At 47.0% G+C, this 23,386-nt stretch overlaps 2 protein-coding genes across 3 annotated transcripts in view; one reads left to right on the forward strand and one right to left on the reverse strand.

Moving 5' to 3' along the window:
- The window catches only part of ACKR3 (atypical chemokine receptor 3), a 198,762-nt gene that overhangs the window by 4,744 nt on the left and 170,632 nt on the right, over window positions 1-23,386 (reverse strand). Inside the window, exon 1 of one of the 2 annotated variants that reach the window (XM_069860619.1) lies at window positions 1,758-1,822. The exons of the other annotated variant lie outside the window; for it this stretch is intronic. The gene's annotated coding sequence lies outside the window, so the exon portion shown is untranslated. Of the gene's footprint in view, window positions 1-1,757; window positions 1,823-23,386 lie in introns of those variants that run through there. 2 annotated transcript variants of the gene reach the window in all.
- The window catches only part of IQCA1 (IQ motif containing with AAA domain 1), a 150,315-nt gene continuing 127,832 nt past the window's right edge, over window positions 904-23,386 (forward strand). Inside the window, exons 1-2 of the mRNA XM_069860495.1 lie at window positions 904-1,525; window positions 7,287-7,350. Coding sequence (XP_069716596.1) covers window positions 904-1,525; window positions 7,287-7,350 — 686 coding nt within the window. The remainder of the gene's footprint in view (window positions 1,526-7,286; window positions 7,351-23,386) is intronic.

Raw genomic sequence — 23,386 nt, forward strand, 5'->3', positions numbered from 1 at the left:
CAGCCTTACGAGGCCAGGCTCTCCATAGTCTGGGATTAGGTGCTGTAACCTGAGCTCAGATTTCCCCCTCACGATTATCTAAGAAGTATGGGGGGACCCACCAGACAAACTCAATGAAGTCACTCTGTGCTCCTAAAAAACACCTTTAGCGCTCTCTGCAGACAGCACGACATCCTAAAAACTTGCCAAGGCAGCTGGAACTGTATTTTGTGATAACTGCTCTGCAAAACTCTTGCAGGCCATCACCCCTTCACCCGGCAGGCATGTGTCCCTGCTAGTTATGGTGGGAAGGAAAGGAGATGCACCTGAAATCCTGCTCCAGACGCCCAGGGATGTCCCTGGAGCAAATGCAGCCTGCAGGACTGCACCCTCCCCATCCCACCTCCCACCCAGGACCCAAACTGACTGCAAAGAAAGCGAACAGGCACAAGCATCACAGCTGAGGAGAGTAGACTCGCACCACACAGCACCCCTCAAGCCCTTGATGCTTTGGGGAACTTCTCAGCATCCCGTCTTCCATCCAAAGCCTCTCACAGTTTTGGGGAACTTCTCAGCACCCTCTTTTCCACCCAGAGCATTTCACAGCTTTGGGGAACTTCTCAGCATCCCGTCTTCCATCTAGAGCATCTCACAGCTTCGGGGAACTTCTCAGCACCCTCTCTTCCACCCAGACCATTTCATAGCTTTGGGGAACTTCTCAGCACCCCATCTTCCACCCAGAGCATCTCACAGCTTTGGGGAACTTCTCAGTACCCTCTCTTCCACCCAGAGTATCTCACAGTTTTGGGGAACCTTCCCAGCAACACCTCTTCCACCCAAAGCAGTCCTGCCTGCACTCAGACCTTACTCAGGGGTGCAGGCAAACTGGACTTCACTGTTTCCAAGTGGAGGAGAAAACGAACCATGCCAGGAAAAGCCAGGACAGCTGGTAGAGTTGTCACCTACAGACCTTCACCCTTCCTGTGTCAAAGAACCACGCTGGTTATCAAGCATGGGGAGCTGGGCAGCACAGCCCCTTCCAAGGCTGTCTGGCCACCACAGGAGAACATTAAGGGACTTCACAAGAGTGAACCCCGAACATTTTCAACCCTCTTCTGCAGCTCTGACTTGAAAAGAATAAGTACTAACTGGGAGAAGAAGAGTCCCACACAGCTCTGGATCCCACCCGGGCATGCAGGGGATGGGAGCATCCAGAAAGGAAGGGATGGAGAGCGCAGAAAGGAAGGGATGGAGAGCCCAGAAAACGAAGGGATGAAGAGCCCAGAAAGTGAGGGGAGGGAGAGTCCAGAAAATGAAGGGATGGAGAGCCCAGAAAGCAAGGGGACAGAGAGCTCAGAAAGCGAGGGGACGGAGAGCCCAGAAAACGAGGGGACGGAGAGCCCAGAAAACGAAGGGATGGAGAGCCCAGAAAGCGAGGGGACGGAGAGCCCAGAAAGCGAGGGGACGGAGAGCCCAGAAAGCGAGGGGATGGAGCACCTCGAGGCAAGCCAGGCTGCTGGTGGGATGCTGCGGTGTCCCAAAGCAGGTGAGTCCGAAGTCGCAGAGACTCCCAGCACGCCCAACCCTCCGTCCCGGAGAGATGTTCCAGCCGCTGAGCTCGGAGCAGCGAGAAGAAGAGGGGATCCCCCCCACCCCAAAGCCCAGCGCGCTCCCCAGGGGCTAGGATGCAGGCGAGGGATGCTGCGCGGCCGCGCTGCTGTCCCCCTGCAGGGGAGGGGACGGACAGACGGACAGGAGAAGCAGAGCCCAGCGCTTACCTCCCGCCGGCGGAGCGAGTGGGGCGGCCCCGAGCGGAGACCGGGCTATAAAGGCAGCTCCGGGACCGCCCCGGGGCGGGGAGAGAGGGGGGGAAGGGGGGAGAGGAGGGGAAAAAGGGGGGGGGAGAAGGGGAAAAAGGGGGGGGGAGAAGGGGGGAAAAAAGGGGGGGAGAAGGGGGAAGAAAGGGGGGGAGAAGGAGGAAAAAAGGGGGGGAAAGGGGGAAAAGGAAGGGGGGGAGAAGGGGGAAAGGAAGGGGGGGAGAAGGGGGAAAGGAAGGGGGGGAGAAGGGGGAAAGAAAGAGGGGGAGAAGGGGGAAAGAAAGAGGGGGAGAAGGGGGAAAGAAAGAGGGGGGAGAAGGGGGAAAGAAAGAGGGGGGAGAAGGGGGAAAGGAAGGGGGGAAGGGGAAAGAGGAGAAGGGGAGAAAAGTGGGAAAAGAAAGGGAAGAGAATGCGGAAAAGGTGGGGGGAGAACGGGAAAAAGAGGGTGGAGATGGGAAAAAGAAAGGGAAGGGAGATGGGGGAAAGAGCAGGGAAGAAGGAGAAAAAGAGGGGAGAGAAGGGGAAAGGGGGGGGAAGAGTGGGGAAGAAGGGGGAAGGGGGGAAGAGGGAGGGGAAAAGAGGAGGAGGAAAGGGGGGGAAATGAGGAAAAAAGAGGGGAGATGGGGAAAAAAGAGGGGAGATGGGGAAAAAAGAGGGGAGATGGGGGAAAAAAGAGGGGAGATTTCGGGGAAAAAAGAGGGGAGATTTGGGGGAAAAAATGAGTGGGGGAGAAGGGGGAGGAAAAGAGGGGGAAGAAGGGGGAGGAAAACAGGAGGGAGAGGGGGAGGAAGAGGGGGAGAGAAGGGGGGAAGGGGGGGGAAGGGGGGAAAGGGGGAGGAAGGGGGGGGAAGGGGGGGAAGGGGGGGGAAGAGGGGGGGAAGAGGGGGGGGAAGAGGGGGGAAGGGGGGGAAGAGGGGGGGAAGAGGGGGGGAAGAGGGGGGGAAGAGGGGGAAGGGGGGGAAGAAGAAGAGGGGGGCAAGAATAGGAATAAGAAGGGGGAAAGGAGATGTGGGAAGGGGGCAAAATGTGGGGGAATGTGAGAAGGGCCAGAGGGAAAGGGGAGGCATGGGGAAAATAAATTTTACAAAATTAATTTTATACTTAAAAGAAAAGCAGATTTCTAGTTGTTTTCCATTTTGTTTGTGTTTTCTTTTGTATTGGTGGGGGCAACTGCTGAGTAGAGGAGAGAACCTGCTGCCTTCCCCCTTGCCTACTCTTTCCCTCTGCTCCTTCACCCAGGGCCAGAAAAAAAAAATCACCAAGGAAAAGTGACAGAAAGCCAGAAACTGGCTAACTAATAGCGAAAATCCCTTCCTTCGTGCTCCCTCTCAGTGCAGGAAAGGCAGGTGATTAAAATGGCCATGGAGAGGGAGAGGGTAGGTCTGTATCAGGTCCAGCAGAGCCAGAGTCTGTCTGTCCATCCAGGGGAAGATGCAAGGATTAGATATCCAAGAGCCAACATCACCTCTTCATCCCTGAGCTGCTGTCAGCTGGGAGAAACAGCTTAGCTAACATATTTTAACCAGCACTTTTAGAAGGATACATGGTGTTTTAGCACTTGCAACCTGAGGGCTTCAACACTCCCAGAAAGCACACATTTTGTTTCCCCAAAGATGCTTAATCCTATTTCCACAGGCAATTAAAAGCTTGCATGAAAACCTGCTGGCAAAAGCATGTTTAAAAAGAGAACATGCTTTGCCATGAAAGCACCCAGCACAAATTCTCAACCTTAAAGCAAGTGGGAGATGCCATAAAACGAGTTATTTTATTCTGACAGAAGTGAGGGTGCAAGTTAAAAATTCTCCTAGTTGCCAGCATCACAGTTTTAATGCTGCAAAAATAAGAGATTACTCTTTTCACTGTGCTCCATTGCTCAGTTCACAATGCCTCAGCTCTGCTCCCACCGAGGCGCAGAGTCAATGCATCAAATTCTCACCCCTGCAAGCGAAGGCATGACTAGCTGCAGCTTTTCTGCCAGCAAAGAGAAAATAAATCTGTCGATATTACGCCTCCTGTAGATCCAAGCATGCACTGAAGCTTGCCTGGAGCTCAATCCATGCTCCCTCTCAGCTCAGCCCCGTGCATCCCCGGAGACCTCCACCATCTCCCAGCTGGCACCGCACTGGGGTGTCGTGGAGAGCACATGGCAAAGAAAAACATCAACCTGTTGGGTGGTTTGGTGGTGCCTCTGTCCCCACCAAGATCTGGGCTGTCACTGGAACATAATGCCACCCTGCAGCAAGATCACAAGAGGCCTCAGTGGCCACCTGGACCATCCCATCCACCACCGTGCTCACAACTCTGCTGTGGGTTTAGAGGCCAGAGAAGGAGACCAGAGGGACAAGCCTCTTACCATCCCATGGATGGAGAGAGACGTAAGGTACCTTGTCCCCCTCCCTAAGCCCCTGCTCTCCCTAGTTAAAGTCCTCCAAGCTTCACAGCTGTCAGGGAGTGAAGCGTTTCAGCATCCGCTTAAATTCCAAGTGCTCATTCAAGTCTGCAGAGGCTGGCTGAATCGAAGCACCGTAAGTTCAGACGACGACAGGATCAGGTTTAAAAATAAGCATGTACTGAAGCACTTGGCTAAATTAGGCTCTGAAAATACTAAAGAAAAAAAAAAAAGTAAAACTAAAGGCACTCTAGCAGAACTCCAGAGTCAGTGGCCAAAACAGCAAGCAAAGTGGTTTTTCCTTACTTGGTGTGCCAGAAAATAACATCAAGTAGTACAATTTCTTCTACAGCTCTCCAAAAACACAGACCAGCATCTGCAACCGCAAAGCTGCTGGCTCTCCCTGAGTCACAGGCAACCTCCCCACTCCTGCATTCACTGAGAGCAGAGCTCTAGCTGCCCCTTCCAGGTTCCTCCCTCCAGCTATCTTTATATAGCGAGCACGTTCCTCACGCAGGAGAGATGGAGCCCATTCCCTTTCCGTTATGAAAGACAGATTTTGCTCAGCGTTCAGGGATTAAATGCTTGTGCAGTAAGCAAAACGTCATGGTCTTAAAAAAACTCCACATGACATGAAATCATCCCATTACAAACCGGCAAGTGGAGCTGGGGAGAAGCTGGCCACCCCAGATAAGATCAGCAGAAGGTTGAGGTGGTACCTGCTGGCCAGGATTAGTTGCTGTCTGCTGCCAGTCCAAACAGGTGTCCCAGGAGATGTGATCTCAGTCAGTTCAGCAACCAGAAGCTCTTCATAGATGGAGCTGTCCAGGCCAGGTGATCCATCACTCCTTGAAAATGAGTTGGCTCCAGATATTTAGGAAAGGGGGAAAGCAAAGCTCTGCAGCTCTTCACCCTGCCATGGAGTAGCCAGTTGGCAACGTGCCAGGGAGGAGATCTGTCACTGTCACAGGGGAGCAGATTCACCTCACTGGGTTTTTCTTGTGGTCATTCCACAAAGTCCCCATGGGGGGCCCCATGTGAGGACAAGGCTCCCCCATTCTCAGCGCTGCAGATAAACACACCTATGGGTGAGCTCTGACCCGCAGAGATAGGTACGGCTGGAAGGGCAGGCACGGGATGTGGGACAAGCCATGATGCTGAGAGGCTGGTTATTGTTTTCACTGCTTATCCAATTGTTTTACTTTTTTTTTTGTTTAACTGCATTGAACTACAACAACATTTTTTTTCCTCCAAAAAGCAGGAGTTTTTGCTAGGGTAGGGGGAGAGAAAAACCAGCATTTTCTCATGGACCCCACATCCTCTCCCTGCTGGCATTGGAAACGGGGGCTGAAAGCCTCCTCATTTTCTCTCAGGTCTTCTCTTCCCAACCGGGAGGCAGATGGAAGCTAACACCCAGCCTTGCCTACTCAAGTCAACAGAGAAATTTAAAACAAAATGCAAGTTGGCAGCTTTAAGTGCTAGAAAGATTCTTTTGGGGGTGAGAGGGAAAGCCAATAAGGCAAAGTGCATATATGTGTTGGGTGGGGGAGCATTTTAATAGCACAGCAACTATGAAAAAGGGACAAAGGGAAACATTTCTCCATTGCACAAGAGAGGATACGTGTGCAACAAGAGCAAGGCGGGAACAGCATCACCAAGCGAGTGTCCAAGAGCAGCTGCCTCATGCGCAGGCGGAGAACAACACAACAGCCGGGAGTGCAAACACCCACAGTGAGACAGTAAAGCCAGGGAGAGTCCTGGAGGAAATTGGGCTGTGATCCGTGAAGTGTACGAAGGTAAAAAAGAGCTTCCTGCAGTCCTGGGAGCCAGCGCCAGTGGGCTGCTGGACGAAAAGGCAGCGCTCATTTCCTCCCTCTTCCAAGACAGCTAGTTCTCTGTCCTCTCCCAGTCACGTTCCTTGCTGGATTGGTTGGATGATGGATGGAGAAGCAAGCCACCGGACCAACAAAAGGAATAAATGGATGACTACATCGGGAGTCACCTCTAAAATCGCAGGCAGAAAGGAAACGAGCAGCAGATTTCCAGCAGGCAGCAACCGTGGTACTGCCCAACTTCACTTCCCCTATCAACAGAAAACAATCAAGTCATTTAATGCCAAGCTACGCCTCAAGCAGCATCAGCAGCCAGCAGGAAAGCCACAGGGCTGGTCTTCTGTCCAGCTCAGTCCTGTCCGGTTTGGAAGAGATGCAAAATGAGGAAACCAAGGGGAAAAGAGGAGGGAGAAGCAGCCTCCCTACTGCTGAACAGTGGAAAGGCTTGAGCTTGAAGCAGCGCAGGGGAAGGCACTCAGAGGCAGCTCTAGGGAGACTGAGATCCTCCTCTGTGAAGGACAGAGAGAGACAGAGGTGTCCCAGACTGAAGAAGTTGCCATAGCCCAGGAGGGTAGGAAAGTCAAGGCAAGGGGCTTGGCAGCAGTGATGGGTGGGATGCTCGGCATGGCCCTGGAGCTGCTTCTAAATGCTCAGCATTACCCTATTCTATGGCTAGGGAAACTCTCAGAAAGAAACCAACCTCTTAAAACTGAGAATGAGTGAAGATCCATACAAGCAGATGCTGCCAGGGTGACCACAACCCATCCTAGGGCAGGGCTCCAGCTTCCCCTAGCCTAAACCAAGCAATTAAAGAGAAATAGTAGTGCAGGAACTCCCTTTCCCCTCCATCCCACCCAGCTGTTAGTTTAAAGGTTCATGACATGATTCTTCTTCTGCAGAAAGCCCCTCATGGGCTGGTTTCCATCTATGCTGTAGCTCCAAAGTTGTATTTTCAACTTCACCACCGTGACAGTAAGGACTGAATTTAGGACCAAGATTTTAGAGCAGAAAAGTTGAGCAACTTGGGGTGTCAGAGATCTCCAGCATCTGCTGTTTGAAGCACCCCACGCTGAAAGCCGCCTGGAAACCTGCCGGTAGATTTGTGTTTTCCAGGCCAACTGTCCAGCCCAGGGATTCTGCCATCAGCATTCACATCTTGATAAGTGATGGTGAACAGAGAGACAACGCAAAGCATGCAGCACTTCACGTGGGTCTCAACCAGCTGGCCCACCCAGGATTTTAACCATTCTTTGTCTTTTCCCCCCGAAGACACAGGAGGAGTGAGGTTAATGCTTCTGTCCAGCCACCACCAGAGCATTTTCTGTGGATCCCGGTGAGTCTCCCAGAAGCCAAGCAGCGGTTCGGCAAGCATTCCAGCAGCATCCACCAAGGAAAGGACTGGCAGTGCAATCAATTCACCCTTTTCAAGGCGATGAGAGCTTGTAGAAGAAATCAATTGGTGGTGTAATTAGGACTATTACCTGTGTAGCTAATAGTTATCAAAGATGGCTCTCTCCTTCACAGTTCATTTCCTTCTTATCCTTCCACTAAATAAAGGTGTTACCTATGGATATTATTAGCAGCTTCATAATCTCCTGTCACAGGCATTATTGCCATCTATTTGGGAGAGTGCCGGAGCATGACCATGAGCAAGATAAAATAGGACCCTGAGCCAGAAATCCTGCTTGGAGCAGACAACAGCACAGATTTTTCAGAGGCATTGATTTTTACATAAACACCATTCATAAACTTCTCTCCGCACAGCGCTGTCTCAGATTACCAAGGTGACATTAATGCTACAGAGAAGTGGATTCGAGGTAGTACGTTTGCATCAGCAGCAAGGGTTACAAGTGGCACGCTGGGGACAGAGAGGGAGGAAAGGAATTTGAATTAGGATGATGGCATCTCCCCCCTTGCCTTTGCTTGCTTCCATGAGAAAGAATCCTGCTAGGTGTAAAACACCTAAACACTACACGCCGGTAAGAAATAAAAAATTCATTAAATCGTAAATCTTTTGGAAAGGGGATCTACTGGGGAGATTATATTCACTTTTCACAGACATATTAATTCAACAGTGGCATATCATATTGTTCTCTGCGGGGGAAAAAAACATATTGTTTTAAAGTATGATATTCAGAGCAGTCCTTTAGGAAGGAAAGCAAATATAATGTTGGCAAGGAAAACTGACAGCATGAGCATGGAGTAAGGGATGTTAAAAGCAGGGCCCAAGTCCCAGCTGCTGAAGATCAGCGTAGCTTGACTGGAGTTGTTGGAGCTAAGCCCATGCATGGGAGCTGAGAAACAAGGTCACCCCCATTTGGGTGTAACTCCTTGAAAATGTTAAGTAAATGAACACAAAGGGTAATTTTTACTGGGCCCATTGTGGACAGTCACTGTTTCCTACTAGCAAACACCAGCAGCTGGCGAGAAGATAAAGACATCACAGCTGCATTCAGTTTGATGTTCATTTTCTTGAGAATTGCCTGTCCATCTTCTAGATTGCTGTTGGGTCGAGCAGTGGAAATTGCCAAGGTCTCCTGGCTCTCAGACCTGCCAGACACTCAGGATTTGGGTACAACTGGAGAGCCAGCTGCAAAACCTGGGCTCACCAAAGCCCTTCTTTACCTGCTGTCCAGTCTAGGCTCCCTACATGCCTGGTCTCCATTTTCCAAGTCCTACTATGTCACACGCCCAGAGCGTCTGCAGCAGAGTGACACCTGTCTCTTGCCTAAAGAGCAGTAAGATCAAGGCCAATAAACAGACTCTGAAGGAGCACCATGCACATAGCCAGCCACAGCGTATGGACAAGGTCTTCTCACAACAGGCAGCTCCCATACAATGCTGGGGTAGGACTGGTATCACAGCCCCCTTTCACAGCTGGGGTCACACCTTAGCTTCCCACCTCTCTCCTGACCCCACTAATCTTTGAAATGGGAGCATCCCTCCCCTCTTTCTCCTTTCGTACCTTTAGTGCAGTGGTTAAGTGCAGCCCCACAGGTGATGTAGGTTCAAATCTCCTCTAGCTTGGCTCCAGAAGTAGAGGATGCTGGAATGGAACTGCTGCCCGCTCTATATGTTCTTCAGATACTTATCCCATGCACAAGCCTCCATCTCCTGGAGCAAATCTCCCTTCCTGAGAAGGCTGTGGATCATAGGCAAAAACACATGGAGAACTAAGCTCAGATCCACTCCACACAGCACCATAAACACAATCCCAGTCATCTCAGGCAGTGCTGTTCTGCCATATGGCTGCCCTCAAAATAGCTACGGGAAGGTCTTCAGCAAACACACAAGTTACTGTGCAGTAGGTGCTCATGATCATGTTCTTCCTCTGTGATAACTCACCATCCAAAGCAGCATGTTCCAGAGGAGCAAGGGGAGAAGATAGTTTAAGCTTACCACAAAAGATCATAGAATCGTTAAGGTTGGAAAGGACCTCTGAGATCATCCAGTCCAACCATCAGCCCAACACCACCGTGCCTACTAAACCATGCCCTGTAGTGCCATATCTACTTTTTTTTTTTTTAACACCTCCAGGGATGGTGACTCCACCACTCTCCTGGGCAGCCTGTTCCAATGTTTCGCCACTCTTTCAATAAAGATGTTTTTCCTAATATCTAATCTAAACCTCCCCTGGTGCAACTTGAAGCCTTTTCCTCTCATCCTTACGCCTGTCACTTGGGAGAAAAGACCTCCTTTTAGGTAGTTACAGAGGGTGATATGGTCTCCCCCCACCTCAGCTTCCTCTTCTCCAGGCGAAGCAAGCCCAGTTCCCTCAGCCACTCCTCATGAAACTTGTGCTCCAGATTCTAAGATCACTGCGCCCACTGAGCAGCTCTTTTACACCATAGTACAACTCATGCCAGTTTGATGATGTCTCACTCTTAACCAGCTCAGGTACAGATAACTCAATTTGTCCCATCAGAGAAGATGGGATTTGCCTATCACCCGAAGTACGTAGGACACTGCACCAGAGAGCACACACATGCAAGGTCCTGCTGGATTTCTCACTTTTCTCCTCCTTTTTGCCAACCCAGCAATTCTGGTAAAACCATTCCCATCCATCCCAGAGAGATGTGAAATTTGAAGCATCATTACTCCCACTTACAAAACTGCACACAGGACTGTTCCTCCGTAATAAAATAACTCAATAAAATAAAAAAGGGCTGATGAAACATTAACCATGAACAGTCAAAACAACAAAGTCAGCGCGTGCAATCCACAAAGACTCTTAATGCAAGAGTCTTAATTCAGTTGTATGTTATTTATGTATTTGCCAGAAATGTATTCAGCTACCTCCTAGAGATGAAAAGCACCAATAAGGCTGTATTTTTCTCCATACCTGGGCCAGGTTCCGAGTTGAGATAAGCAGTTTATAGTAGCCAAACACTTGGACAATTTTAGTTTCTGTAGAAACCCTTGTTGCTGGGGTCCTTAACATTGGCTGTAGGTACAAGGCACATTGGTGGCAGCTCACAGCCCAATGCCACAGGGAGAGAGAGAGGTCTTAGACTACTCAAAATTAACCAATGTGAACACAAGAAGCAGGCAGCTTGTGCTTTAGCTTCTGTCCAGGGCCCCTGGAAAGTTAATCCTATCCGATTACACTACATTTTTTTTTCCGTAGAAGAAATAAACAGTCTTTTGTACTAAACATAAGGCTGCCTTTTGAAGGAAGATTTATCACCCAGAATAAATTCATGAGTTCATTCCATTTTTGTCCCAAGTCTTCAAAGCGGTGTTTTCACTTCATGATGCAATATCAGTTGGTTCTGCGTCTGTTCCAGGCAGTCCCCAGAAGAGATCCTGCTTCTCCTTAAAGAAGAAAAAGTAAGAGAGTGTGAATGAAGATCATCTCATCGGTTACTTAAAGTCTGCACACCAAATTCCACGCACACATGTTAGAGCCATACAAACACACGCGTAAGGAGCTAGGACTGGCTTCAGACCACAAACACCAGGAATGCAATCGATGACACTGCTCAATGAAGAGAAGTGACTGTTGGATGACAAAAATCTGCTGTGATTTGCCCCAGGAGAGGAGCCAGCTCTGAAGTAAGAAGGATGGCTTGGTTGCCTTCGCCATGCCAACAGGAGCTCCGTTGTACTGAGCTGAAACCTTGAACTCATTACAATGTCACTCTGTCTTTGGATTCGATATCCTGTGGGGGAATCTTCTGGGAATGTATTTTGGTTCAGACTTGGGTCAAGGAGAGTTGACTTGACCTGAAAATAAATCCAGGCCATCTCAAGCTGAAGAGCTATTGACTACTGTTTGCAATACAATAAAGTGAGGAGATCAAACTCGGCTGAAACCCAGGGTTAACATAAATCCAAGGAGAAAGGGGAACAAGAAAATTCATTCACTGCCATGACAAAGGGGACGTTTTTTGCATTGGCAGAACTCTGAGCAGGGAGTGAAAGTACTTCCCAGGCAGCATTTTTAGTGTCCCATATGGTAAGTGCATGCTGTTTAGCTCTGCTGATATCTTCAACAGACTGGCAGTACGATAAGATGAACACAAATATATGTGTGTGAAAAAGGGTTTGTGGGCTTTTTTTTCTCTTCTTTAACGTCACTAGATGGAGTTCCTCTGCTCGCACACAGGGCAGCTTTTGTAAGAGGTATTTTATATGGATCCCCAAGGAAAGATCTCAGCGGACAGGCTCTGAGCACTATTGTGCGCACGTGTGCGTAACAACTCTCAGCCACTTTCGATTTGCAGTCTAGGAGAAACGCTGGTTGTACTTACTGCAGCTCCAAGACTAAATCTTACTCCTGGCTCATGCTAAGGGGAGTTGTACCAGTAACATCACAGAAGCTAGCATTTCTTCTCTTCCAGGAGCCTTCTTTTTTGACTTTCACTGGATAAAACAATTTTTCAACCAGCTGATACTTCCTAGGTCTGCCCTGCAGGGAGCCTGAGAGATGCTCCCTACCCAGGCTGAAATGTATCCTCAGCAAAAAGCAGAACCACACTACACCCTGACTCTCCTCCTCCGCAGATCTCAGATGCAGCAGTTTGACTCAGCCCTTAGCCCAGACTCATAACACAACCCACCCAAATTTTATAGCTTCTAAATGATGCTGGAGCTGCTGGTTATCCAGCAAACGCTCGGGAGGTTTCTCTGTCCACCCAGCAGTTAAATTACAGTAATTTGGTAATTTTACCGAAGTTAAAAGTTTAAGAGTGCCAAGCTGTCCTACAATGATCCAATGCACATCCCCAAGACCAAGCCATGGATACTAACAAGGTCTAGGGATCTTTGGACGTCACCTAATTAGCCTTGTAAGTGTCCTCAGAGCTACACTCAGCCTGTTCTCATAAAGAGATGCTCCAGCCCTCAGATCATCTCCATGGCCTCCTCTGGACTTGCTCCAACAGATTCACGTCCTTTCTGTAATCTTAAATATAATTTAGTCTTTCTGCTGGCATTCCTTACCCACCCTATCTTGCAATAAGGAGCTGGTCAAATGCCTGTTGTCTTTCCACCATCCTCTTCTTCCAAGCATACAAAGGGACAGGCACCTTCTGCACATCGCCAGGGAAGAAGCGGAGCTGTGAAGCTCATTGATGCACAGGGCTGTGCTCTGAAGCCCTGGTGACACAGAGATGTCTGGAGCTTCACTGAGAACACCTCAACCCAGGCAAGGCTGACCAGGATACCTGCTTTCAGCAGATGAAGGCAGTCTCTGCAGCAAGACATGAGCACCACATTCCTCATCCGAGAGCAACTATTTCTAAACATAGCCCAGGGAAAGTTGTATATTTATTTTTCTGTTTCACTAAAAAACACTTCACTAACCAACTTGTGCTCTAATATAGATGATCCTTCTGTTTACAGAATAAATTGTGCTGCTTCTTCCCATCTCCCACTGTGACTGCACGATTTCTAGTCAGATTGTATAATGTTTGATCTAAGAATGCATAAACTCAACTAAACAAAACTGCAATAGGAAGTTGAATAATAAGTCGAGACTCCAACATCTCTGGGGGAAAAAAAAGATGAGTTTGACAAAGTAACACACTGAGACAGTCTGAGAGTCTTTCAGATGAAATAAAGCACTTTAAGTGGAACTCAATATTCACTCTCAGTATTTTCACATCTGCACCTTTTAAAACTGTCAGAAATTGCATCCCTGACACAAGTGAAATCTTCACAAATTTGGATTTCTTTTCCCAGCATGTGAAAATTAACGCTTTTAATTGCAATCAGCAGCGTCACAGCCCTGCTCACGCTTTTGCCCCACAAACAAGTTGCACATGAATATTCACAGCCAACAAACACCATCTAACAGGAACTTTCTAGTAAAGACTTTCTCAGCACACCTCTCTCCTCCAGAGATCAGGAATGAGAGAAGAAAGGCATGGATCAGACCCCCTGCAGTGGCTTTATAAGCAGGTCCCTAAACACTGGTCACCTCGGGGAGTTCTGGAACCGAGTTTCTTCTTTATCTTTTCTCATCTAATCTGCAGTGCAGTGGGAATTGCTCTGCTGAGGACAGTTCTAGGGCTTAGACATATGGAAGTGCAAGTGTTTTTTAATGGACACATCTTTCCTTCACAGAAAATATCCATCGTCACAGCAGCTCTACTTCTCAACCCTTGCCTTCCCAGAGACACACATTTGCAGAACCAACTTAACCCTCCTTTTTAAAAGTCTTCACCTAGAACAACAAAACCATGAGGCGAACCAGCCCTGGAGATCTTCCACCCATCGACAGAGGTCACAGGGAGGAGGGGGACACACAGCCTTTCACCTGCTACCTGCCCCTTCTCTGCTCAGGTATCAAGTACAATGCAGACAAAGTATCTGAGTGGTTTCTGCAGGGCATGACAGCTAGCACTGATAAAACTAATTAGAGGAGGGGGAAAATGCTTGATTTTAATATCATAAATTTGAGGGAGAGGGAGTTAAGCAAGTCTTTTAATGCAGCAAATAATCTCCAACTGAAAGCTGTGGCCATTTCAACTTCATCTCTCCTGAGGGGTGTAATTAAGCCTGAAGCAGGACAAGAAATGCAAGGAAGGGAAGTCACTAAGGAGAAGGGGGTGGAAAAAACCCGGTACTACCTCACAGATAATCACATTTCAAAGCATGCAAAGAAACCCCTAGTGAAGCAGTGAAAGCAAAGCATTCCCTTTTAAAAACACAAGGAGTTATGAGCTCAGTTACAAGCCTTCCCAGTGCACGCTGACATGCTACCAACCCAGACTGGGACCAGACTCTGCCTAGGGCTTTAAAAATGCAAGTGAGGTACCATCCCTTGGTGTTGTTTCATCCCCAAGCCAGTCTGATGGGTGGTATTACATATGATTTACACACTTAGCGTGCAGGATGGCTCATCCTCTCCTCATTCTGCAAGACCTTTCACTTTGAGGGTCTGCTCTATCACCTTTCAGCTGCACTGAGTTCACGAGGCACAAAAGAAAAAGTAGCAGTAACTGTTTTCCAAGCATGATATTACTGGCACGTGTCAAAGCGAACAAGCAGATTCCTCAAGGCTCCTTTCCATTCTTTAAATGGCCAAAGAAAAGGTGTTCTCCACCAGAATAGCTTTCAAATTAAAGTCCAGAAAGAAATTTGGAGCTGATCTGAAGTCTACCAGCATAAATCAGTGGAGCATTTGTTGTTCTCATGGAAGCCAGGAGACCGGAAAGGACAAAACCATGCTCCTTCAAGTTTAAAATATTTACATAAAACTGGGTGCCAGGAAGGTGAAAAAAACCATAATGTTTGAAAGGAGAGGGTGGCTATTTAAGGGATGGAAAGAAAGATTATATTTACAGGGTCAGAGGATAAATTTAACATGTCTTATGTGAAACAAATTGAGAACCAATTATGCACGCAAAATGAAACAAGCACCTAAGCTGTTTATTAACTCCTACTTATGGCATCAGAGGAGATTTAGTTTTAAAAGCAAGCTGCAGATAGCTCTGGAAAATGCTTACTCACTTGGCAGAGAATTTTATAAAGACGGATCAGGTACTAAAGTTCTCGCCAGCAGTTGTTTGGCTTGGCTGTCTGAAAAAGCAAACAAACAAACAAAGACCCCAACAACGCCTTGTATTGCTTAATGGAAACTTCAGGCTAGCCCTGGAAAATTCCCTGGCCCACTAATAGATCTGGTGGGGACCTTTCCAAAAGACAGGCTTTCAACAGGAAAAAAAAAATACAAAAACGCACTGAAGTTTTCATATTGGGTTTCATGGAATTATTTCAGTTTTTCATCAGGGAAAATCCTGAAGGAAGAACATCTTAATTTTCAGGCAAGGTTAAATCATCAGTTGGTCTAGAACAACTGCTACTCTCCACCCTTTGTGGGTGATGCTTTCTGCTGGAGCTCTGCTAACGTGATTCATCCAGCTTTCTCCCAGGAGAGATGTTGATTCATTGGCATCCCTGCTGCATCTTGAAAAAAAAAACAGTACGGCCAGAAGAGAAGGAGACAGCTGCTCCGAGTGTATTCCTTTCTTCTCACACTGGCCCGTCATGATTCTTACACAGAAACAGGAGGAGTTAATCATGTTCTGGACATGAAGAAGAAAAGATGTATTTGTTTTTTAAGCCAGGCTGCAATGATGAGAGTTCAGATGCTGATGTCAAGCCCGGCAGTGTAGTCAGCACACACCCATAACTGGCTCCAGAAGCAAGGGAGGGTTTTTCATGAATTATTATAATACATGAAGCCAGGAGACAGAGCTGTGAGCAGCAGGATAGCCACTAGGCCAGCTGCAATTTCTGCTGCTTGCTCTAAATCCTCAGGATCCCTGAACAAGCTATTAGTGGCCAGACGGATGAAGGCAGGGTCAAAAGGCATTTCCAATAGGTCTGCAAGATCTTCACTGAGCCGTTAATTGTTCAAGGCAAGAGGCCCACACATCAAGGATGATTGGTCTTGCAAAACAGACATTACCCAGGCTTTTTGGGGGGCTTTTCTGGTTTTTCAAGGCAAGCATTTTGGTTTATTCTTTCCAAATATGTGCATGAAGTACTAACTAGCACAGGTAGGTACTTGTTTAGTGGGGACAGCCACCCATTATGGGGCAAACATCTGGTGCCCATGACCAGTCGCTTCAAAACTACTTCTTGTGCAAATGAGAACACGCTGCAAGGTCACAGACAAAACGAGAATCAATTTAGGGCAGTCACTGGGGCTCATAATTGGTCTCATGAGCGCGCGTAGTATGTTTGCACAAAGCAAAAGGTACTACTTACTGCGTTTGTGCTGTAACTATCAAAAACACTTTGTGATTGCACAGGAGTTCAGGGCAGGTCAACGTGCCACAAAGAGTTCCTTTGCTACAGAGATCAGTGTTCTGCCATGACTGGTATTTACTTTAAGCCCTGAGCAATCCAACCACTACCAGTTCTGCCTCAGCTAATAGAAGCAGACAAGGGGTGCGCTGATGATATCTCAGCTCCTCGAGGTTTGTTTTGTCAAAGGACCACCATGCCCTGCCTTGCCTACGAGAATTTGCTGGCATTCAATAAGCAAGCTTGGAGGAGCGGTTAGCTGGAACTCCCAACATCCAGAGCCAGAAGTAAAGACTTTTTCTCTATATTTGTTTACTGAACAGCAATCTCTTGGCCTCTCCACTTAAGAAAAACTTGTCCTTGTAAAACTTCCACCAGTAGTGACATCCCTGTAACAGATCCACTCAGATTGATACAGAACTTGTAACAGGAGAACGCAGGCAGATTAAGCGGCTCTGAGTGGTTTTGAGGCTAAAAGCTGCATCACATAGATGATAAGGAGCACTGAAAAAAAGGCAAAAGGCAAAGGGGTAGTTTAGAGAAACAAACTGAAGACAAAACAGCATATCTGATGCTCTCATTCAAAGCCTCAGGTGGTCAATACCTTGGGGAGCCGTTATACAGTGCTACCAAGCATTGAGACCCTTGCACAGTAAAGTCCCTTCAGGCATCCATCATTTTAGGAGTCAACAGAACACACTTTCTGTAAATTTGATGCCAGGCTCCTCTCAAATAATGGAAAACAAAGCCATTTTTGTAGTTTTTAAAATCATCTAGGGTGACATAAGCCTGTCCTCACCAACAAAAGGAAACTGCATCTTTTCATCCCTTGCATACGTTGAGGTCCTCTCTGAGTTACACCTGAAACTTCATACTTAGAACAGTCACTTTTAACATCCTGTAGGGACCTGATGCTATCAGCTCAACCTGAAACAGCCCATCAAGTACTTAAACAGAAAGAGGATAAATAACACTACCGAGAGTCAAAACATGGTAACGATAGTACAAGTTATTGTCTGAGCCACCCAAGGTCAGACCTGGACTAACACACTCATCACCAACTGTAAAGCTGTATAGTTTTAAAACACAGCTGATGTCATCCACAGAAAATGACACACTCTGAGAAAAGAAATTGCTCACCAAGCCTTGCAGGATAAAAACTGAGCTGCTCTTCGCTTCTGTGGTTTCTTTGCTTCTAAGTCCCACCAGCAGCAGCTGTACTTGGCAGAGACAGTCCTCTCCACAAAGCCCTCTGCTTCTCGGAGGAGCAGCAGGGCCATTAAATCCTTCACCTGTGCCTCATCACCAGGGTACATATTAGCACAAAGTCGGGGAATGTAAGCACTGATGCTAATTGGTCTTAACGGTTTGGCTTGCATCTGCCTGGATTTTTGAGGAGGTCAGGAGAGCAGCTAACTTCAGAGCAGGAGCCACAACACAGCAAGGAGAGGATCTGGTGGGAACACCGGAGAAAGGATCCAGGAAGCATAGTTACCATGTTTATAATCTTTTCAGTGGCACACACTTGCCACACAAGTTCAGGAAAATGTTAGACTTGCCATTTCTACCTTCCTTTTCTCCTTCCCACAGATGATAAAAGGGTTTTCATACGAGCCTGGTGCATGTCAGTGTCATCTGTAAGGACCCTCACTCCTGGGTATTTACAAATGTTTTATTGCACAGCTGAAAAACATGAGAAGAAATAAATTAGAATGCATCTTGAGTGATAATGCACTCCCATAAGGCACTTTAGATACTTATAAGAATAATTTATAACTGCATTATGAAATCCCTTGTCCTTTAAAATTATGCTGATGCTGCAGAAAAATATAAATCAATACCACAGAGGGCTCTCAAAACGGCTGTTACTTAGAGTTTATGAGCACACTATGATGTCCAAGTTAAACGTGGGGGTTGCATGCCTACAAACCAGCAAGCTTCTTCCATTCTGTGGGCTTTGGGCTGTCAAATCAAATGCAGAAATAGCTTCAAAAAGGGTTCAGAAGATGCAGGCGCACCCCAAGAACCTGAGAAATTGTGCCTGCTCTGACAGATACAAAGCCATCTGAACTACTGAGGAGCAGGAAAGCTTTAACACGTGGAGGGTTACAGCTCCTGGTGACACAGAGCTGTGGGCAGCTGCCCAACTCATTATGCCCAGCCATCCTTTGAAGGCTATCATTTCGTGAAACAGAAACCAATACCCCACACGCTGCTACAAGCTGAGCCGGGGGGTTGTGGCACGACATCAGTGGCAAAGTGAAGACTGAAGGATACGTCAGCAGCCCCAGGCACAGCCAGTTCCTCTCGGCACAGGATAACACGCAGGTAGGAAGCACGGCATGGGTAGATCCTGCAAGATGAAGCACAGGAGGGGAGCTCCTAACACGATGCCTCCAGGTTAGTGATCTGGCTAGCGTCAGGGAGCCTGGGCTGCGGTCCCTCCGGGCTAGCACAAAGGCAGATGCTGCTGCTGGACACTCGCAACAGCCCCGCGTGGCCAAGCTGACATCATCTTACAAACACTACTTCCACTCAGAAATAACAGTAACTTAATACAAAAGCATTGTTTTATCACGAGAATATCACTGCAAGTTGCAAAGGAAATGCACCTTTAAGTGAAGCGTTTTAATATTCATCAACCCGAGGAATCTGTGTTAGCAATGGATTAAAAACGTTTTAACCACATCCGAAGGGATCACTGTTGTTCCAGTCTTTGGATTTCTTTGTTGCCCTATCAAGACACTACGCCGACCCGCTGGGCTTGTATCCCTCAATGCCCGAGCCTGGCTCCAGCCGCTTCCTCTCGCTGTCTAAGAAATTATCACAGGAGACTTCATGCAATTAGGCCTCAAAAATGGGGATGTCAGTCCTCCAGGGGAACTAAGCCTGCTTCATGAAAGCTACTTCAGCCTTTGCTTTCGCTGCACAAGGTGTTTTTTACCCTGAGGATTTATATCAAAGCAAGACACTAGTCAAGACACAGCAAGCCACTGTAGTTTTTACCTCTTTGTAGCTCATCAAGGTGAATGTCAGTGGAATAAAAAAAACCTCAGAGGTGACCAGGCACAGAGTTGGCCATCTAAAGTCACACACCTCGTACAAAAAGAAATAAAACCCCCACCCCTATGTTTTTAGTAAAAGCAAACCTGGTCTCTCTCAGCGACACGACTTCATTTGGAAATCGGCAACGGGAGCGTAATGAGCTGCACAAAGCCAGCCATCTCACACCTGGCCTTTTCTCCATGCAGACCAAAACCTCTCTTAAGATCCACAGCCTTTTTACAAACTGGCTGAACACTGCTCAGCCCAGGGATGCAGGACATTTCAGCCACCGTTTGCATTTTCCCCTTAGCTAGCCTAGCAAAGAGGTTTTTTTAAGGTGATGTTTCTCGGGGTAGTTCTAGAGTCTTCTGGGATTCAATATGCGCACTGCAAACTGCTGATCCTGCACACGAGAAATAACAGGGGGGGATGTGTAGGGATAATATTTGTACTGAATGTATGTTTTTCAAGAACGTACTTAAAAACCAGCTGTGTAAGCAAAATGAGTAAAGAAGTATAAGAAGTATCTCTGGTTAAGCCCAGCTCTGCAGCACGTGGGCTGGAGGGCAGCTTGAGAATGAGGTGGATGGTGGACAAAGGAAGTGTAAGGCTCTGGATAGGGCTCTCATTTTTCCTACGCCTTCCATTCTTGAACCTCTCTAATCTGTACAATCTCTCAGCTTGCAGAACAAACACAGGCCGTCTCCAAAATAAAAAGCCTGCAATGATATAACTGCTTTGCAAAAAAAAAAAACAAAACACCTTACTGAACCCAGGCATCTGCGTCTGTTACATTCAACCTACTTGGATATGAACCCTAGCAAGATGTGTTGTCTGAATCAAGATGATGCTTCTGTTTAAGCAGCCACCTCTTACTCAGCCCACAATGAAATGCCAAGACTGACAAGATTAGGGAGAGGAGACACCAGTCCTCACATCACCATGCTCTTTAGCATCTTCCTCTGAAAAACTTAAGGATTATTATTACTTGGGCAAAACATATCTTGCATTATTTGTTCTCATTGTGCAAAGCAGCAACAAATTGAGAGATGGAGTAGAACTGAGGCTTTCTAAAGGAATCAGCCTTGTAAAGCCTTCAAAGATTGCAGCTGACGGGGGGTATGTACCCACTGGATAAATGCAAGCCATTCCTAGGGAGGCACTCTGAGCACAAACAGTTCCATCTAGACAAAGAACTACACGTCTGATGGGCTGGACTCTCACACCATCTATTTCACAGGTAATTAATGCCCATGCTACTGCTGTTCATCTAGAGCATCCATCATTCCTTCAACTACCCTATAGGGTGGTGAGGCACAGGTTGCCCAGGGAAGCTGTGGCTGCCCCATCCCTGGAGGTGTTCAAGGCCAGGTTGGATGGGGCTTGGAGCAACCTGGTCCAGTGGGAGGTGTCCCTGCCCACAGCAGAGGGTCAGAACTGGATGGGCTTTAAGGTCCCATCCAACACAAACCATTCCATGATTCTGTGTTACTTAGGCATCTCAGAAAATGTGGTCTGATCCCTCCTTTTCCCTCCTGGATATGGCATTTACTCTGAACTGAAAACAAAGCAAAGCTCAACAGTTAACTTTTTGAATGACTGCAGGGTTTCTCTGCAGAGGTTTTATCCAAAACATTTCCTAAACATCTTCACTCAGCAAAAGAGGGCTGAGCTTTTGACTTGTGCTTTACATTTTTATTGTGTCTCTGAAATAGAGATACTATTAAAAAAAAAAAAGACAACTTTAATCCTTTTCTTCCCTAACTCTGTGTGCAGGGGAAACCACAGAAATAATTAGAACAAAAATTTACAGATATAAAACATATTTAATTTAATGTAGGGGTAAAGTTCTTCATTGCTGAACAACTGTGTTAACCCTGACATTTCCTTACCGTGGCTGATCCAAAAAAGCATCTGCAAGATTGTCCTTTCATTTTAGCCTGGATCTGAAACACCAGCGATACATAGGACATCAGCCTTTGTAAAATCTCCATCCTTTCTGGCTCTCACCAACAAGCAGAAATCATCAGAAAATAAGAAGGCAAATGAGAAATTGATTCTTGGCTGCACTACAATTAAGTTGTAGCTTTCCCTTAGCTTCCAGAGCTTTATTACCCAGATTTTATTTGATGAAATCAATTACACGGTACACTGGAGAGAAGTTAGTGAGTTGGCTTTGATATTGCTAATGCTCATCACTACAGGGTGGGTTTTGCCTGGCAGAGAATGCAGGAAGAAGGTGTGGTATTACATCTGATTTGTTTAGGCAGGAATGTGCCTCAGGATTCCAGGACAGAGAGGATGGGTGGAGAGAAGCTTCCACAAAGAGAGCAGAGGGCAGAGCTCCTCATGACCCTCACCCATGGCATCTGGGTGCAAATCCGTGCACAGTCGAACAGCAGCAGTGCTCATTTCCTAAGGGATTTTTCCAAAGCCTGCAGTACACAGGAGTTTTTTGACATTTTGAATGCTGGGAGGGGTGGGGAGATGTAGTATCTTCCAGAGCTTTTTGTTGTTTGTTTTTTTTTTTTTCCTTGATAGGTTAAATTTTGGCTGGTTGGGACACAGTTTAGTAGGCACAGTGGTGTCAGACTGATGATCGAACTTGATGATCTTAGAGGTCATTTCCAACCTTAACAATTCTATGAGTATTTGGTTTTATTATTACCAGTTCTAGTTAATAGAATACCGGCACTAGGATACTGCAAAAGGGTATGACAGAGCCAAATCTGCTTGTTGCAGCAGAGAGAAACTGCTTTCCTTTCTTCTCAAAATGGTGCATCACTCTAATCCAGCACCAAATGCTACAAAAGAAAAAAAAAAAAGGACGGACAGATTTTCACAGTTACTATTAACCTATCCTATCTTGAGATCCTTGGGAACTAATCACCTCTGGACAAGAAGCAGAGCCTTAGAGCACTTATTCAACAGAAGACAAATCAAAGGCGAGTCCAAAGGCTTTACCAGATATCAGACGGGGACAATTAGCTGCTAATGATTCTTGCTGCAAGGCGCACAGTCACATCGAGCTGCACACAAAGCTTAGAAACAGTGCTGGTGCCAGAGATAGGTGCCACCTCTCCTTTAAACTTCCTAACGCAGAGACTGCTAATAAAGCGGAGACCAGGGAGAGCAGCACACATACCTCACCCTGCAAGATGCCACATGGTTCTGATCCAGCAAATATACCTGTGAAACAGCTTTCTTGTGCCACTGGTGCTGGGTAATTTGATGGCCACCACGCATAACGTATTGCAGGATAATGCTGTTGGTGACACCGAGTCAATTGCAAAATCTGTAAGAGGGTCCAGGGATCCATCCTCAGCTGACTGGATCCAACACGTGGAAATCCTTTAAAAAGAGAAGAAATTGCTCAAATGTCCTGGTGCAAACCAAGTTTTTGGAGGCTCCTGGCACTGCTTGAGAAAGCAATGCATTTCCAGCAAAAGCAAAAACAAATGAGCAAAGTCAAACCCAAGGATTTGTTTGCTTTAAAGCAAAAAGAACCAACCCCCAGAAGTGAAACCTTATCTTGTGCTTCTAATGGGCTGGACGCCTGTCTTCACCTTGCTCGGAGACTTTCCTTCACCAAGGCTGTCTCTGGACAGTCTTCCTCTGGCCACACAGCAGGCTTTTCACACACCTCCTTGGCACCAGCCTTGAACCCAGCCTAAAAGTCAAACCGATGTTTAGATCCCTTCCTGCAAGATCTGAGCGAAGGCTGCTGAGTTTTACATCTCCAACACAGACACGGAGCCTAAATGTACCGTGAAGAGATCTGGAAACAGAGACACTTAGGGTTTCTATGAATGGACATTTATTTAACCTTAAACTCAACATCGGATTTCTGCCACACCTAAAGTAAACACTATCCATTAATGGAAGAAACATGGAATTTCTTTCACAAAAACAAACACACCAAACATTTAAAGGCTGCAGCCCTTAGCTTTCTGAGCATTGTTTCTAATAAGTTACACATATACACACTTTCAGGCATGGAAATGCACTAGGCTGCAAAAAAAATCACTGTTCCAGAGCTACGTAATTGTTTTCTCCAGCTTCCT

The sequence above is a fragment of the Phaenicophaeus curvirostris genome, chromosome 7, assembly GCF_032191515.1.
Source record: "Phaenicophaeus curvirostris isolate KB17595 chromosome 7, BPBGC_Pcur_1.0, whole genome shotgun sequence".
In the NCBI taxonomy this organism is placed as follows: domain Eukaryota; kingdom Metazoa; phylum Chordata; class Aves; order Cuculiformes; family Cuculidae; genus Phaenicophaeus; species Phaenicophaeus curvirostris.